Raw genomic sequence first — 19,824 nt, 5'->3', positions numbered from 1 at the left:
TGGTGAGTGCGGTACAGTAAATACAGTCACTTTTTACAGCAGGATATTTATTGTCTTTGTATATTTATTTAAGCGATTTTCACATCGCAAACTATTTTAAACACTACATATATACAGAACACCTATAAACATATTATTCAAAAATGGGCAAAAATCTGCTATTTTAAATGATGCAATTAACTGGGTTTTTAAAAAATCCAGTACCTCTTTCCCTCCGAAGCCGGTGGATAATATAATCGATGACCTACTATATTAACATAATATAGTTTAAAACAATATCATTGGTAAGAGTAGGTAATGTGACAATTGTAATTGCATTGTTATTTAATAGTGGTTAAAAGTACTGTAATAAGTGTGGCTAATAAGTTAATTGATGACAGCATACAAAATAAAGTTAAAATCAACATTAAAATACAACATTACTATGCTATACTGAGTATCTTTGTGTCTGTATGTGTGTATATATTTGTTTAGGTGTACTTATATAAGTGTGAGTGCATCAAGACATTACTCACCTTAACGTCTCCAAACTCCCTTCTCTCCCCAACATCCCGTCCGCTAAAAGTCGGAGTCCGCTGTCTCCGATCTCGTTGTAAGTCAGCCTAAACCCGCGTGGACGGGAGAAGGGACAGCGCTGACTCACTGAGCCCACGGGAACCGCGGAGTCGAACACGCGGTGAGTGAGGGACACTCACAATGGTGGTGAACATGACCACAGCACACACGTTCACGAGCAAAGCTGCTCATTGTTTAATGCTTGTGTTATACACCTTATATATAATAGGTGGCATTCACAAATATCAGTTTACTCACAATTATTCATTCATTTATACTGCACTGTATTTTTATAATCTGAAACGTGTTTGTGTTTATAAGGGTGTTTTTTTGCCAGACCTCGTCTACACACCTACATACACACAGCAACTAAAGTAAATAACTCGTGAAATCAACTTAAAATGAAAACTAGCAATAGAACATGGGAAAATATATAGTTCTAAGCATAGAAAACAAACAATTACGTAATGCTACAAAAGGAAAATAAAAATGTAATGCTATAAAAATGACATTTACTTTAATCCTTGTGAAGCTCGGTGCAGACGGTATTTTGGTTGAGGCGGGGCTTAAGCCTCGCTTCGCAGTAGACATCCGCAACCTCAACGCGAACATTTCCACACACTGATTTTTTTTTTTACATGATTTATGTGAGCATTTCCCTAAATTCGGATTTCCGTAAACCGGGGACTGCCTGCACATACATGTGTGTATTAACTAATTTTGCCCATGGTGCACTCAGATCACTGGATGAATTGCACCTTAATGTCAATCCTTATTATATGAAGAGTGCTTGCATTTATTTTAATGTAAAAAAATACTGTAACATCAAAACTGCGGACTCAAAAATGGGGTGTGTATAAGCGTGTGTGAGTGTGTAGTAATGTGCAAGTATTAGTGTGTATGGTTAGTGTATATGTACATGTGAGTGTGCATTTTAGTGTACATGTAAGATCTCAAAAATCTGAAAATCTAAATAAAATTGAGCCTGGATAGTGCTTCTACCCGTGACTAACATGCATAACAACAGGTGTTGTAGCCTACGGAGCTGCGTTATGGCAATGGAACAACATTCATCTATGCTCTAAACCAACCCACACTGACAAGAGTGATGTATGGTCAAATAACCCCCAAGACCTGCATGTACATGTGTAGGAGTGTGTGAGTTTATATGTACACTATGTGTAAGTTTGTGTGTGTACATGTCTGTGTGTATATACGAGTGTCTTTCATCGTATTTTTATGCGTTTATGGGAATGGTGGGAAAGTCGTTGGCACATTCCATTACGAACGAAGTGACCTGGGTTTAATATCTGGAAACGGCATCAGTGATGAGTGATAAACAATTTGGTCCTGGAACTCCCCTAAGGTGACTCAGCCTTAAATGAGTACCTGGTATGGTGTGTAAACATCAGCAATGGGGAGAGAAAGACAGCCAAGGACGGTGCTGGTCAGGGAAGTGCGATTAGCACTTGCCTCAAAAGTGTATGCAAGCCCCACGGGGAGATTGTCTTTGTGCTCTAAAGTGCAGGTTAGTAGTGTGTGCTTGTTCTCTGTCACTGGCTTCACTTTCCCAAACAGTTTGTATGGCCTACTTGGGGGATCTTTGTCTCTTCTAATGCTTTACAACTAAGATTGACACCCATTACGTATGAGCTGTCTCTGTAGTGGGGCACCATTACTGACCATGATCCACTGTGAACCAGGGGGCTTGAATCGGCCACGTGGATCACACCTTTACCCTCACTCTCCACTGCAGAGCCGCTATCAGGGCTCCATTTTTTCAGTTTGGCGGACGGTCACCTCACTTCCTGCACCTAGTGTGAGAGCTATCATTATCGCTAATTAAATGTTGCTGAAGATGATAGAAAGCGTTAATGCAGCCATGCATATGCATAACTTTTCTTCCTTTTATACTTTAATGTACAGCGAGTGCAGAATTCACCGTGGACCCACCTACTTACTATACATTTACTCACCCATTCACACTAATTCACTCATTCACCAACCCACTCACACACTAATTCACTAATTCACCAACTCACTCACATCCTCACCTAACTCAACATACTCATCGATCCATCAACCAAGTCACCCACCAACTCAAGCAGGCACGCACTCACTCACCAAACATTATCCCTCAATGGATGAGTGGGCGTGAGTATGGGGGGAGAAGAGTGAAGGGATGGGCAAGAGTGGGGGATGGGTTATGGGAAAAGTGAAGTCAGGAGCAGGTTTGGGGGTTAATGGGAGGTATAAGGGGAGGGGTGAGCGTGGAGTGCTGAGAGAAGAGTGAAGTGAGGAGTGAGGACAATGATGGCAGTGGCAAGGGGAAGAATTTGTCAAAAGTTATATTCATGCTTGGGATATGCAAGAGCGAGTGTTTATTTCAGTATGGGGTTACATTACACTCTGTGAGCGCACAGTTACTAAGCGAGGAGTGTAATAAACAAAGATCTGCCGTATAGCCTTAACAGACTGCTGGGGAAAGTGCTGTTAGGGAGCACCTATGAAGGCCGGCATGGCATATGACAGGGTGGGTGGCCATCATCATGCCCGACCGCTTTTGTCTCCCGAGTAGTGATGTTTTACACACTGCACCTGGTAGTCATTTGATCAAGTTGATATCATACACGCACACACACAATTTGTGAAGTAGTGAATGCGAGGTGTGCCAGTCTTACACTAGCTCTTTACATCTATGCAGTCCAGGCTGAAGCCTCTTCATTTCCTCGGTGCCGATGCCGCAGCCTGACAGGTCGAATTTCTCCACAGGTTCCTCTCGATGCAGCAGGATCCAGGAGATGGCAGCGCAGTCTGGCAGGGACAGCCTTGTGTGTGACAGGTCTATCATAGTCACGGACCGAGTGGCATCACTCAGGGACTTGCTGTCGTGCAGCTCGTGCACGCAGTGCAGGAGACTGATGAGCCTGTGTTTGTTAGACTTCTGAGTCTCCATGCTGCGATTGAGCCACTCGATTATTTCCTTTTGAGAATCTGCAGATGGAGGATCTAAAATACGCTCAAAGAACTTCCATGGAGTGCTTGATGCGAGTCCACAAAAAAACCTCTGAAACACATCAAACCTTCCATCTTTGCTGTCCTCAATAGCCTTGATGACGTCACTCACTGGCCGTGTTGAATCGGACAGATGCACGGCTATTGCTGCAAAGAATTCCTGCATTGTCAAGTGTGAAAATGAATAACAACTCCCTGGTTGTATGCCCTCACATGTGAACACTTTGTTGATGAATGTACTTCCGAGTTCATAAGAACTAACAACACACTCTTCTAGATCTTTTTGGCTAAACATCTGGATATTTTGTTGAACCCCCTTCAGAGCCATATTGGCAAGAGATGATACGATTCCCTTGGCTGCACGGCTGCCACGTCCATGGTGTTCCATGAGCCCAAAGACGTATTGTGTGAAGAGGTCAGTCATTGATTTGAGGATTATCTCAGAATGATCAGACTTTTGTAAATGTTCCTTCAGTGTAATGGCTGCTATATGGCAGAATGAAGGGTTCTGGGACAATGTATTCACCGTTTCATTTTCCTGCAGGAGCTTGAGTGCCCTTTCTGCTAGACTCCTATCTTGGTAAAATTTGTTAAAGAATGCTATTTTATCTTTGTTGGAAAACCCAGTGATTTCAACAGCTCGATCAACATTCACTTCCCTCAGCTTCTCCATGGCAATGGGTCTGGTCGTTATCAAGACCGAGGCCTTGGGCAAGAGACTTCCACTCACTAGGGCAGCAATGATGGCTTCTACTCTTGCTTTCTTCCGTGGATCAGTGCAAGCATTGGCATAGTGAAGGCCCTTCCCAAACTCGTCCAATCCATCCATAACAAAAAGGGTTCTCTCTTGGTTTGCGAAAACCTCATCCGCTTTGTTTCCCAAACATGAGTGCAGCACAGAAAACAGCTCTGTGAGTGACACCTCTCCAACATCATTTATCTCTCTGAACGTTATGAGAACAATGTGCTCAAAGCGTTGTGCAAACACTCTCTCACCTGACAGCAGGCTGTGCACAATGAATTTGCTCAACATGGTTTTACCGCTGCCTGGAATCCCCACTACAATAACCAGTCGGGGGTGTTTTTTTTTCCCAATGGGATCAAAGAGCTTCTTGTAAGTCATCCCTTCTCTCTGTGCTCTCTTTATCAGCTCCTCGTGCTGCTTGCCTCTCGCTAGTAACTCGTGCTCCTTGGTTTCTTGTTGGCGGTAGTAGAGAACCAGAATTGGCTTCACCATCCTCTCCAGCAAAAACACTGCAGGTTCTCCAGGTCGTGCGTTGTAGTCTCGTGTTAATGATGTCAGCTTCAGCAAGAATTCTCTGTAATCATCACCAGGGTTATCTAAATAAAACAGAAATCTATTAACAAACAAATTAGTTTCATTTACACAAAAAACATTCCTATAGCAAACAAATATCTTTAAAATAAACTACATAATAAAAAAAGCGTAGCAAATTCGTTCACCATGGATAATGCAGCAACATCATGTACATCACGAATTACTGTGTGGAAGTTTTCCCGTTGTGTATTCTACATATGCAATTTTTATAAGCACTATACCTTTGTAAAATATATTTTTTATCTTGACAAAAATTTTCCCACCACTTGTCTTCTTTGTTTTGCCTGTGAAAAAGATAGAAGCACCACATTTAGCATTACGATGTACATCAGCATCATCACAAACTAATTTTATCAATCTGTGTCTAAAATTCACTGCTTCCTTGTCCTACAATTATTGATTTGTGTTGTTTAGGATGTTGAATTTTACTTTTTATATTTCACTGGTATTTGGGCTGTTTCCTCTCCCATCTCAAGCTGGCCTACAACACGTAGCACGGGGGCTACACTGTGGTGGAGTTCAGTACACCAGGCATGGTCCTCTGCAGGCAGAGAAGATGCAGCGCTTGCACCGCCACAACAACAGCCACATGAATCACATAACGCGTAGCATCCCACGTGATGCATCGTAGGTTCACTTAAATTTCAACTAATCTGGCGACTGCATCATCAGCAACCACTGTGGCATCCACTACTTTGGGGAGAGTGGCGATTTCCTATGACAAATTTGCTCAACAACTTCCATCAGCTTTTCAAGGAAACATTGAACCCAGTGGCTCACCACTTGGGCAATGTTGACCATAAGTACCGTGATCCCTCTGTATCTGATGTTATTTTAATCACTCAGGAATCAAATAATCGGGGTCATTAATTCACGTGGACTTTTTTTAAAAATGACGAGGGCTACAAGTTTGACGTTTAATCTGGAGGAAATTATAACAAATCCGAGTCAGGGTGTGGAGGAGAGAGTAGGTTCAGCTTTACGAGTCAATGCCAATAAAACGCTGGGTGTCATTTGAAATAGCAGTAATAGTCGATAATACAAGTTAGGATATTTTTTTCTACCGGGAGGAGACATTGTGCCAAGAGCAGATAGCCACGGATGGAGTCATGTGGAACACCATAGAATTGGGGCTTCTGAATGAAAGGCAGTCCTTGATTGGAAAAATAGGGCTCACTTTTAGAGGGTGAAGCAGAAGCAGTAGGGAAGTGTGTGAGAGATGCCTGCGTAGCCATGCCGATTCAAGAGGATGGAGTGGTGTGTGGTATCCAGAGCTGCCCAAAAGTCAAGAACTAGAAGCAGCTTCCATAGTTTAAGAGAGGTGGTCATTCACTCTGCATAGAGCAACAGTTTCAATGACATGGCCTTGGTGGAATCCAGATTGTACGAAGTCATGGAGAACATGGCAGCTGATGGGTTTGCTGCCATGGCCAACCATCTTGGGATTGACACTTGAAAGAGAGCTTCATAGCTCATTATATTCTTGCAGCTTAAAGACTATGTTTTTGTCTGAAGAGGCAGGAGAAAATCACCATGTTTAAGTCTTTTGCAAAGAAAGGGAGGTGTAGGAAAATACAGAAATTCAGGAATGTTGGGGTCCAGTGTGGATGTAATGTTTTGATACTGACACACATTTCTATTATCCATCCATCTTTTCCTCCAAATTGCTGATCGCTTGTACATACACTGCTATGGAATGGAATATTAATGTCCTCCTCCTGAGAGGGATGTTGTCATGCAAGAGTGGTGCAGTTGGCAAATATCAAATGGCAGTTCATATCAGTTCAAAGCAATTCCTTCACTTAAACTTGCCAGAGACATGCGAATGGATATGTGAAGTTTAGCATCACTCACGAGAAGCTGCTCCAGGGATGGCTTTACCCGCAGTTATGCTCAGATCGACACCCATCACGTTGAGCTGCTGCTCATGCTGTGATATCCACTGATCCAAAAGAGAGATCTCGGATCTCAGTGGCACCAGCACGTCTTTAAGGAATCTCATGCAGACATCTTCTCCCTTGTTGAGCACCAGGTCAACCAGGTGCCGTGTTCGCGCAATGGGGTCATTCTCGCTTTTGAGGGACGCGTATTCACTGTACAGGACTATCCCTGCTTGCTGTGAATGGTCAAGCACTTCTGATGACTGCACTCGGAGACATTGCAGGAGTTTCACTTTGTTGGTTCTAATGATCTCATATGCAGGATCTTTTGATGCCATCACGAAAAATGCATGGAGTCACCTGAAGAAAATGAAAACAAACCACGTGTTACCTGTAAGCAGTCGTGTAATTTTAGCCAAGTACGGGAAGATAATAATTATAATATTAAAATGCTTATACCAAAAATAGTTTCGTCTCGGTTAGGTAGAACTTTGACTTTAGGTATTTGATTATGAATACATAACGTTATTTAAATGGTACTGTAAGCTTAAAATGTAATTGGAATTTATGTAAATGCATTAAATAGCATCGAAACACCTTAGGAATCTCAAAACACTCTTCAGTGCAAGCATATGAACATTCATATCAACACAACATTAAGACAAAACATATTAAATGTAAACCTAATATAAAACACCACAGGTTTAGCAGATTAAGCAGCGGCGTGACACCCCGCGCTCACTGCCTCGACCACCGTGATGCTACGCAGACGGGGAATTGCGCTGTAATGTGCAATGATCGGGATAGCATCACCTCTAGTTGAGTGACGATTATGATGGAGGTGGAACGGCAGAGGGTGGGAGCCAGGTTTTATCTTGGGTGGTCCCTATGTAGTGGGCACTCCCATGCTATAAATATGTGGGTAGAGGGCGCTCTGAGGTTGTCTATCAGTGGTATGACGTCACATACCCTGCACGGAATTTAATGGGGAAGCCAAAACTTAAAGTACACACATGAGTAAGCGTCAGTGTTACTGTGATGTTCATTATGTTAAATAAATCACTCATCCAGGACAGCAGTGGTCCAGTGTCTGTGCAGCCTCCTTCCTATAAATTTAAATCTCCACTTACAATGTCTCTTAGGAGTTCTCCAAAATGAACGGCACGTTACACCATCATCAGAAGCCATTGTCTCTCTATCGCTGGATGAACACCTCCCTATTTGTTTTATGTATGAATTTAATGAAAAAAATCCTTAATTTAACATTAAAAATTTATATCAATAATAATGAAGCATCTGATCAGTGAGCATGCACCACAGTAATTTACAACAGCATACAGAGCATGAGACTATAACGAGTTTTGTACATCATGTCTGTAAACACAAGTGACCCATTCTTTAGTTTGAGATATTTATACATTTAACTCTTTGTGTATTGAGCTGTGTGTATTGCACTGCTGCAAACTAAATATATAAACTGTACATATACAGGCCTGTCTGACTTAACCAACCAGCGTTTTTTCTACGAGAAGGCGCGATAACAAGCAATTTGAATTTTAACCCATTTTTTTGCAACATTAGCAAATGTTCTTGTAACGAGTAGAGACAGCTTGATCAAATTGTGTTCTTTGGCAGCAGGGAGCACACGGTGGCCTACAGTTTTTTGCATGGCGCGCTTTCAGATGCGCTTCTGCTGCCATCTGGAATTCTCTTTTTTATGATATTTGGAAGCCACTAGGGCGATGCACTTGATTGAAAGTCATTTCTTTAGAAGTGCGTTTTGCATTTAGTTTGTTGTCCTTCCTCCTCACCTCACATATACTAACGTATTGTACATATGATTTGCTGAGCAGTAGAATAGTACGAGGAGACACTGTAATGGGTGAGGGCGTGGGCTCAGTCACTTTTTCTGTCATACAGCACACATCTCCACAAGACTAATTAAAAAAATTACAACTGGCAAATGGACATCCATTGATGTTTACGTCCAAGGCACAACAACTATATTGGCTTCACTCTCGTGCAGCTCCACACTACACACAGCAGACGCGCGCTCCCTAGAGGATCAATGGCCGCGCGTCTTCTACGCCTACAGCTCGAGCTCCAACACAGACATCCCCCATGTAGCTCCACAGACTGGTGGGGCAAGTGCTGTTATTGAGCCCCTTTGAAGGCCGCCATGGCAAAGGGAGTTAAAAATGGCCAGCACCACACCTGGCCACGTTTGTTTCATATATTCTGCTGATTACCCATTGTATCAGACACTCATTTAATGCACTCAACCTAGAGGACCCAAAACCAGTGTAGAGCTCATGTGCTATTGATAACTGTGGCCGAGTTTGTGGTGCAGCATGGCTCGCCACACACACACACATAGGCTATGCATGCAAAGATACACAGATACAAACGAGAAAAATCTCCCATATAGTTTTTTGACAGCAATGGAGCAACTCCGCCAGCGCTGCCACCCCCTCGCACCCCTCCACACGAACGCACGCACACCCCCACTAAACACACACATGCACGCACGTAGGGTCTCGTGGGGGGGTCACCTGGTACCATGGGTTTTTACCCAAGGGGCCCCTAGTGGGGATGTCCCACGGTTTCCCAGTGCCAGGAGATTGGCCAAATTGCATTGCAGGCACATGAAATTTACTTAAAATTGTATTGGCGCGACGAAGCTCACCGGGCTAACAGACAGTGATGGACATAGAAGTGGGTGGATGGCTAGAGAGACAGTCTCAGAGAATTGTGCCAGAAGGAGGGAATACGTGGCCTTCTAATGAGTTAATGTTGAATAAAAGCTCCCTTTGTTGCTGGGTGGAGAGGATGCAGGGGAGTAGAGAGCGATGAGAGAGGCGATAGAGGAGAGAACATGGTGAGAGGGGTGGAGTAAAGTGACTATTGTTTTTTTTATCAGGTAAAGCCCACTGAGCTATTCAGCTCTTTTTGAGAAGCGACCTGGCAACAAATGATAGCCCAACGAAGTGGCTTAACACGTGGAAATTTATAGCAGCGAAATAATTTCAACGCATGCTTCCAAATATGGAGGGAAAACCCGGAGGACCCGAACAAAAATCAATGCGACCAAAGGGAGAACTGCAAACTCCAAATAAACAACAGGCATCAGGGTCGGGACCGAACCCACGACATCCTGCATATAAGGCGAGGGAAATAACATCTCTCCACCACGGTGCCGCATGAGAGGGAGAGAGAGGCAGGCAGGAGAGCAAGTCCAGGGAGAATCTTGAAGATGGTGAGGGCGATCATGTATTTGATTCACACGTGTAGTGGTGATACGCGCTGGGATAGGGATCGCGTGCCAGCGCGTAGTGATTGGCTGTGGGTGTTGGTGACGCGCGCTGACGGTGAGGGATCAGGGGTCAGCGCGGGGTCGGGGGTTATGTGGTTGTGATTGGCTGTGTGCCGGTGACGCGCTTGAGAGGGAGTGATCGGGTGGCAGCGCGGCGTGATTGGTTGGGTAGTGGTAACACGCGCTGGGGAAAAGGGATCGTAGAAATAGCGCGTCGTGATTGGTTAACCAAGGAGCGATGCTCACGTCGAGGTCCGCATCCGCTCCGTCTCCTGGGAGCAGGGATATATAAGGGGATGCACACAGGCGCACGGGGAGAGATGTAACCAGCGAAGACTGAAGACGGAGAGGAAGAGATAGGGCCTGCGGTACCTAGTCCCGCTGTCCTGTAGGGACCGGGACTCTGTGTAGCCAGAGGCGGAGTGCAGTGTAAGCATGCAGTCTGTGTAGCCAGAGGCATAGGGTCTACACGAGCTAAGTGAAGAGTGTGTAGCCAGAGGCATAGGGTCTACACGAGTTAAGGGAAGAGTGTGTAGCCAGAGGTATAGGGTCTACACGAGTCAAGTGGAGTGTGTAGTCGGAGGAACAGAGACCACACGGTGTATCGAGACAGTAGTCGGAAGAATAGAGACCACCCGTTGTATCGTGACAAGTTGAGATTTAATAAAAAGTGTGTTACCCATCAAGAAGTTTCCTGCCGTCATTTCCCATACTTCAACTGGCGTCAGAAGTGAAACAATCTTCCAAGCATGGATACAAGGAGGACTCATCGGACCCACGGGATTGACCGCGGGGACAACCTTGACGACTCGGGCCAGCTGGCATCGGGGGGTGAGGATGAAGAATTGCCCACGCTGCAGGATCCGCCGACGGCACCGGGCGAGCGACTGGGGACCGATGCCGTGCTCCGCGAGGCGCACTCCCGTCTGGCAGAGCTGCTGCTCGCCGCCGCGTTGTTGTATCCTAAGCCTTCTTCCAAACTTGATATTTTTATATATTATCTTTTTACTTGATATATAATGAATGAAAACACCCCAAAGCGCAGCAAACTGCAAAACACCAGGTGTTGTTAAGTGATGAACTGGAGGAGGGCTGGGATGACAGAATTTGCAACCTTGCCTCAAGGAAAGATAAATCCAGGGTGAGTGGTCAAACGAAGTGGGTCAGCTCAAGGTTGTGTACACAGGGGAGGGAGCTGATTTAAACAACCTGCGCGTCTGAACGTGAGGGGGCCTTTGACCTGAAATTAAGAATAACACTCCCAGAGCAGAAGGTTGGATGGCCACAGTGAGACGAATAAGAGCGTTGTATATCTCAAGGATGCAGACTCAGCTGAATAGCAAGGCTGCAGGGGTCACCAGAAGTTCGCGTTCGCCTAGTTAAGACGAAAAGCTCAATTATTCTGTATTGCTATTAAAGTAACGTTAAAGTCGGAATTTAACAACAGGATAGGCTAAAGTTATTGATATTCACACCCACTCCAATTAAACCAGGCCACAAGTTACGCCTACTGAACCATCACCATCATTAAGTCAATATGAAATGTTATTTCCATACTTTAATATACAACTCGACCCAAAGCATATGACAATCAGAACCTTCCTAAGTCAAAATTGAATCGCACCCAGACAGGAGCGAATAGTCGATATAAGGTTGAAGAGGGAAGGAAATTAAGAGCACGGCGAACTGCAAACGTAAGCAAAAAAAGCCGGGAACACACCAACCCAGCGACCCACCAGCCCAGCAACAGCGAGTCGGGCTTCGACAGGCCATAAAAGTAGAAATAATAACTCCCGGGGTCAGGGGACATCAGAAGAAGCAAGCAGACAAAAACCAGAACTGACTCCAAGGTTCAACCGCCCTCACCTACAAGGAGTGACGGAAATTAATGAGGCCTTGAATTAACGGCGTCAGCTGGACAGCAACAACAACGGCGAGCAGAGACAGAGTGAGGCAAAGACTGCGAGGCTATGAAATGCAACTTCATGTCAGTAAAGCCCTGACCAACAAGTTAAGTTAAAGACATCACAATACATAATATCGTACATAACATCAATGTTAACGCTATTCACCGTCAACTATATTCCGCTTATATAACCATGCAGACACCAAGGAATACGAATTCCTAGGATCAAGAAACTTATCCCTTAACCTAAGATATCGGAAATAAATTAATAATAATAAGCCTATGCATGAAAAGACAAAAGTAAAACTTATGAAAAGCCAGGATAGCGGGATAAATCACCACCAGGTCGGAATAAATACATGATAAAAGAGCGATGTTAAACCCAGGGTCGGAGAGAAAGGGAGATCCCGGCCGTCTTTGTATCCCCGCAGCGCGGGATGGGAGTGTGCCCCTCCCTCCAGGTCGTGCAACACGGACAGAGGCGCCTGTGAGACGATTTGTAACGTCTGTGTTTTGGTTCATGAAGAAGGCCAGACAAGAGATAATATTGCACCCAGACAGAGAGACGATTTCGAGGCAATTTGTAACATCTGATTGTTTGCTCATGGATTTTATGGAGGGAGTATGACAACGGAATATACCGTGGGTGATGCACACAAGGACACGGACGTACGGACACACACATGGACACACCTACCTACGGACAGATCCTGACACAGCAAAAATCGAAAGAAACCCCGCCTTGTGGGCAGGACCCAAAGGGATTTTTCGGCATAAAAGAAAGGACCCTGATCATTGGAAACCAGTTCGACCAGGAGGGTCAACTCATCAGCCGAGTTCGACCAGTGGGTCGGCTCAGGAGTTCGACCAGCGGGTCGACTCAGGAGCGAGCTGCGACCAGCGGGTCGGCTCGACTCATCTTCAGCTCGACCGGGAGGGTCGACTCAGGAGCGAGCTGCGACCAACGGGTCGGCTCGACTCTTCAGCTCGTCTGGGACTCAGCCGAGTTCAGCCGGCTCTCGGGGCTCGACTCAAGCGGCTCCCCATCTCCTCTGCAGGCGGGCAAGACCCGCTTGACAGCTCAACTCGGCCTGCGTGGGCCAACCTCTGCCGAGTCGGAGGTCTCTGCTGCAGCTGATAATCGCGGTTTGGCGACGAGGCGACGACCCAGCACTGCGCGCTGCGAGCGAGCTGTGGGCGCCACCTACCGACCGGGTTCCGAACTACGACAGCGTATCAACAGGCATCCAAACCAATTCAACACGGCGACAGGAGAGCGACTGATACGTATGACGCGCACCGCCCCCTCACCACACGACCACCAGGCGTCTGTTTGACATAAAGAACCGACTCCGAACATTGACTATTCAAGACCACTCTTACCACTCAAACACACTCGAACCCATAAGCCATCCGTGGCTGTGAAGAAACACTCGAGACCGAGTGATGGCCATCCGTCGTTTATAAGAGTATTCGCAATTTTATCTTTAATATTTAGTGGGCTGTACTCTTAATCGCATAAATTCCCAACAGATCCATCAATACGAATTGATTCTTGGCACCTCCTTCCGCCGAGCCACGCTCACGTGGGGAGTGGTGGCCCACCAGATCCTTATCAGGTGATCTGGTCCCCAATTAGTAAATTTGATATAAGATAACGATCTTCGGAAAAGGAGCACCGTCGCAGGCCCTTACTCCGAGCCATTCTGTTGTCAGATAACCTGCCGATGTATCTGTTGAGATTGGTGCCTTTAAGAATAATAACTGTTTTTGATTGTGTTTTTTTTATCGCCGTATAATCTTTCAAGTATCTTTCAGTCATAATCGCCGCACGTACTCGTATCCTCTACAGAATATTCAACTGTCCCGTGACCCAAGGTGCTAACAACGTGATAAGTGTTGCGTATGATCAATAAGGAGGGCGGTACTGCGTGAACAATATTGAGTATAATCATTCATTAAAGTTAAGGTTTTTCTTAGCATAGTATTTGCATGTTTTAACGACTCTCTCTCTCACTAACAACCATCGCGTTATGCGGGATCCATGTGCCGTTGTCAAGTGAAATCAGATAATCATTGATGATACTGTATTGATGCCGTGTTGACGTTCCGGGATTGAGAGTTCGCATACTATATCATAGTTGAGGTTGAATTAGTAATAAATTGATTAATACAGAAGTGGTTGTGTGATTCTTTCCTGAAGTCTATGCATAAGATCTGCTTCTGCGTTGAGATCTGAACTTGGTGACCTTAATAAACACACATACATACTCAGTAAATGTTAAAGCGATAACGGGGTGAACCGGGGACCTAAAAATATAAGCGAGAATGAGACGAACCTAGACAACGATGCCGAGTTAATCTAAGTTAATCTTGCATACTTACACCACACCTGCATAACTGCATACGATTAATTGCCTTATTCCGATCGATAACCCACCCTCGTCACCGAGGCGGGGTCTGGTTATCATAACGACTTGCATTATCATAATTACACCCACTCGCATAATTACTACGATTACCTCTCGAATTGGCATAATTAAATGTGCATAATTACATCAATTAACATATTTCCGGATAATTACACATTTGGCCAAATTTCATTTGATTATTATTATTTTCACTGAATATTCATAACCCACATATACAACATAATAATTTCACCCACGCACGCATACAACACATCAAAATTTTGATACCCAAGATATACAACATAATGGGGGCTCGTCCGGGATTTCTCGCAGACAGTTTGTGCATGAATTCAGGAACGAATCACTGTTGTGTTAATCAAAGTGTTGTGAACTAACGTTGCCTTGTGATTATAAACGGGGGTATACACGCGCTCTGAAGGGAAATACCAGAGTAGCAGAGTATAACAAAGACAGCTGGGCTGAGATTATTTGCTCGAGTTGAACTGACGCATCCTGTGATACAATTGTTTATATGTGCGCTGAAGGGGAATTCTAGAGTAACTCACGCCGCACATGAGATGTTAGAATTAAGATACACTCTTAAGTCTATTAACCACACTACGTAATAGAGATGGCGCAGGATCCACAACGTTCTGAGGTTGACACACCAACGCATAACACTGATACAGAGTGGACCTCTGAGGAGGAGATGGAATCTATGGAAAAACAATATCGGGAATTTGTGTTAAAACGTACTGGACGGACTGCTAGCCAGCAGACGGAGCAGAGAGATATATGGGAGGGGTGCCATACAGAAGATGTTAAAGCCCATAGAAGGAAACTACTTAAGGACGTGATGAAATGTGGCAAAGCCAAACGTGACGTAAAAATTGCAGAAATAGCGAGGGTAGACTCGTACCTCCTCGCACAGACAGACAGAGAAAGATTATGGAATGAGGAAAAATTTGAAAGGGAAAGACAAGAGAAACTGTCCTTAATGGAGCAGGTAAAGAGTCTGCACGCCCTCGTGAGAAAGAATCCGCACTAAATGCACCAGTGAAACACCCAGACGCTGATACACAGAACACATACGGGAGTAACAATTTACCACACTCCGAGCCACGTGGACGTAGCCCAGGGCCAGATCCCACAATGAGTATGGCTACTGTGCAAAGCAATTTTGATGAAGTAACACCCTCGCAAATCGAGGAGAGAGAAGAGGAAATAATAATACAAACGGGAAAACATGAGGCCGACCACCCCAACGTTAGAGAGAGACAAATAATTAACCCTAAGTCATCAGGATACACTGTAATGATAGGGCGGAAAAGGGCGGAGCTGGTGCAAGACGGGAAACATGACCTAAACAGCACACCAGGCAGACGCACGCTACGCAAGTATGACCGACATGATGCAGATGACAGAGACAGCTCACCAGAGAAACGCACCTCGCACAAATACGACCAATACGACACGGGTAACAGGAGCTCACAGGAGAGACGCACATCACACAAGCATGAGCCATGGGATAAGCAGAAATCACCGAGCCAAGTTGACCCACGTTACAGGTGCAAAAGGCACTACAAAAGTTATGTTAAGCAAAGCCACCGTGATGGTGACGGCTCATCTGACACTGACTCCTCTGACGATGACCAACACGACACGGGTAACAGAGAGAGCTCACCAGAGGAACACACCTCACGCAAACATGACCGACATGATGCAGATGACAGACACAGCTCACCAGAGAGACGCACCTCACGTAAACATTATCAACGCGACATGGGTAACAGTGAGAGCTCACCAGAGGGACGCATGACCCGTAAAAATCACCCACGCAAAACCACCCGCACCACAGATGACAGAAACAGGAATCCCGATAACCATGAAGCACGAGACAAACATAAATACAACACCTCACCTAGCAGGCACCACACACGTAGTAGGCAGCATGAAGGTCAAGGACAAAAACACTCACCACATAGACACCGCTCAAAGAGACCACGCACACCAACCCACAAGCACGAATCACAAGACCCACGTAAGGAAAACAAGAGACACAAGCAACGGGACAGATACGAATCCTCGGACAGAGGGAGATCACGACACAGACACGGGAAACATGACAACAGTGATAGTAGAGACAAGGGTAGCTCAAGGGAGCACTCCTCAGGAACCGACACCACTGATGACGAACAACACACTTTTAACAGTAAGACACTAAAACTAATGGACAAAGCACTCGTGAGAATTCCCTATTTCGATCCACATAACAAGAACAGGGACATACACACTCACATAGCTACCGTAGAACAGGAGGCTAAGATCCGGGGTCTGGGTAAATCAGCAGAAAAGGCATGTTTATTATCAAGGAGCCTACATGAACCCGCCAGACCATGGGTAGCCTCCCTGCCAAATAGGGTGAAGAGTGACTTTAAACAATTGAGCCGAGCAGTAGTTAAGAGATTTGGGGAATACTCCACACTATCCGAAGGATTGAACGCGGCAAAGTTGATGACCCAGCGTGTAGACGAAGACCCACGAGATTATCTCCTACGCCTTAAGAAAGCATATTACGCAGGGGACGGGGACAATGCCCAGGGAGATAAGACAGTCTTAAAAGTGATGTTCTTTCAATCATTGAGACCTGAAATAGTGAGAATAGTAGGAATGATGTTGGACCCCGAGACTGCCTCCCTACGCCAGATTGAAAGCAAGGCCCACACGGCCTGGGTGAACGGACGGAAAACCACTAGCATAGCCAAAACCCACATCGTCACCAGAGATAAAGAATGCCTCGATCTGGAGGGAAGCGAATCTCCAAGGAATAATATTAGCGCCACACGGGGTGGACATGAATTCCCCCAGGAGAGGGCGCCTAACCCAATGGAATCAACACCCGTCCACAACACGCTGAATAACGTTCCACGTGGGGGGAGGAACGAGACCAGAGGAATCTGGCACTCACAGCCGCCACCATGGAATGCAGAAGAGGGCGGAGGCTGGAATTATGGAGGAGGAAAAGCGAGTGACGGGCCATACCTACCCCGCGGAGGCCGACGCCCACCAAACCAGTCACCATATCGTCCCCCACTGCCGCCTCCACTAACAATAGAGCATAGACCACCGTTAGCTAACAGGAATCGATATGCTCACCACATTAGGATGGAAAAAGAGCTCCTAGGGAGTATGAAGACGCCCATGCAAATAGCGAAGGGAAGAATACCAACTATACCCACACAGGAGGAGGACACACCCAGCGCAAAGGTAGCCCAAGTGAACGTAGGGAAGACAAGAAGCCCCGAAGCAATCACCGAAGTGGTACCAGAGGAAAAAGGGTACCATCTGGGGGAATTGATTCCCGTAGGACCAGTCGGACCAGTCCACGTGGAAGTAATACTGCAAGACACCCTGACCAGCCAGGGCCTTTGTGATACTGGAGCAGAAATATCCATGATATCCAGAGAATTATTTGACGAACTCCAGACTGCCCTCCAGAGGAAGAATGAAACACTACAGATGATGCCAAGTAAACTTACCTACTCAGGATGTGAAGGGACCCACATGCGACCATTGGGCAAAATTATGACGAAGTTGACGTTCAACAAAATCAACATGAACCATCCCCTATATGTCGTACGGAACCCCGGAAAAGAGCTGATCATTGGAATAGAACTACTGAATCGCCTGAAACCCATTATGAACCTTGAATCCCGACAAATTTGGGCACAGTCAATGCCGGAGCAACAAAGGGACTCAGAAGAGGAAGACGTTATGAGAGACTCCACGGGAATCCAAGTGATAACACAAGAGCTCAACGACCTATCAACGACAATCAGGAACGAAGACGAGCTCCCAGCAGGAATTCGAATCACTCAGCTAATGACTAACAGACTGAGAGAAGACCGAAAGGAAGCCGACTTAGAGTCAGTATCACCAAATGACCGTCCGCTCATGGAGTATATACCACCCCCTGGAGGCCAAACCGACGAACTGCAACCCGATGAAGGAGAACACAAGGGCAAGAGCGTATTACCCTCGGATGAAGCCAAGGCAACTCAACCGATAGTAACGCAAAAGGAACTTTCAACCGAGCCGCCCGAAACCACGAAGGCCTTGGACCCAGACCCAGGAGTCTCCATAATAGAAGAACAAATCGAACAACAAATTGAAGCAGCAGACGCCCTCGAGAACGACACTCAACGAAATGAACTTCGTCAACTGCTCCACAAATACCACTTCCTGTTCTCAGAAGACCCCTATGATTGCGGCAAAACCGACCTACACGTGGTATCTATTCCCACACTGGAAGGAGCGCCAGCGGTATATGTGAAACAATACAAGATTCCACTGGCTGCCTACGAATCAATCCAAGAAACCTTGGAGAACCTACTCAAGAAGAATATAATTCGAGAATGCAACTCAACCTACAACTCACCGATTTGGCCTGTATTGAAACCCACCGGCAAGTGGCGACTCACCATCGACTATAGGCAACTCAACAAAACGGTTCCCCTATCTCGATGGCCAATGGCAGAGATCGACCAGAATCTCAACCAAATAAAAGGCGCAAAAATTCTCACCACCATGGATCTATCAAATGGCTTCTGGACCATGCCCGTGAAAGAAGCGGATCAATACAAGTTGGCATTTACATTCAATGGAATACAGTATACTTGGAACCGATGTCCATTTGGATACTCAAATTCACCTGCGGACTTTAACATATTCCTACACAAGGCAATGGACGACGCAAAAGAGCGAGGTACCATCGTCTATGTCGACGATATACTGGTCAAGGACTCCTCCTGGGAAGAACACCTCGAGAGCCTCCAGCATACCCTCGAGCAGTTAAAGGAAGCAGGCGCCAAGATTTCAATACAAAAAGGACAGTGGGCACGCAAGAGGGTGGACTACCTCGGGCTCCAGGTCGGCACTGAGGGACTGTTACCCCAAACCAAAAGACTTGGAGCCCTCCTCGCACTCAAATCGCCCACCACAGTCACGACCCTTCGGAGCTTCTTAGGGATTTGCAACTACCTTCGACAGTTCGTGGACGACTACGCAGGAATCGTTCGACCCTTAGTCAAACTACTGCAAAAAGACGAACCATGGGAGTGGGGACAGGAACAGGAAGCCGCAGAAAAAGAATTAAAATGACAGATCACAGAGGCATCCTGCCTAGCATACCCAGAGAAAGGGAAAGAATACTACCTGGAGACCGCATACTCAGATCATAGTATCAGCTCGGTACTGTACCAGAGACAGGAAGCAGAGAAACGAGTTATTGCCTATGCCAGCAAAGCCCTCCGGGGAGTGGAGATGAAGTTCTCCGAGTGTGAGAAGGCGATATTTGGAAACATCTGGGCCATACAACATTTTCGGAACTTGTTGAACGGAGAGAA

The 19,824-nt window shown here is 45.8% G+C and overlaps 1 protein-coding gene across 1 annotated transcript in view; it reads right to left on the bottom strand.

The window, feature by feature from the left end:
* Positions 1–3,181: 3,181 nt before the first annotated feature.
* Positions 3,182–19,824, bottom strand: part of LOC144953613 (NACHT, LRR and PYD domains-containing protein 3-like) — a 274,124-nt gene continuing 257,481 nt past the window's right edge. The window contains exons 4-5 of the mRNA XM_078884202.1: positions 6,764–7,149; positions 3,182–4,911 (exon numbers count right to left, since the gene is read on the bottom strand). Coding sequence (XP_078740328.1) covers positions 3,233–4,911; positions 6,764–7,127 — 2,043 coding nt within the window. The 5' untranslated portion in view covers positions 7,128–7,149 and the 3' untranslated portion in view covers positions 3,182–3,232. The remainder of the gene's footprint in view (positions 4,912–6,763; positions 7,150–19,824) is intronic.

This window comes from Lampetra fluviatilis, chromosome 79, assembly GCF_964198595.1.
Source record: "Lampetra fluviatilis chromosome 79, kcLamFluv1.1, whole genome shotgun sequence".
NCBI lineage: Eukaryota > Metazoa > Chordata > Hyperoartia > Petromyzontiformes > Petromyzontidae > Lampetra > Lampetra fluviatilis.
Note: the sequence above shows the minus strand (reverse complement) of the source record. Positions and strands in the feature narration are given on the sequence as shown.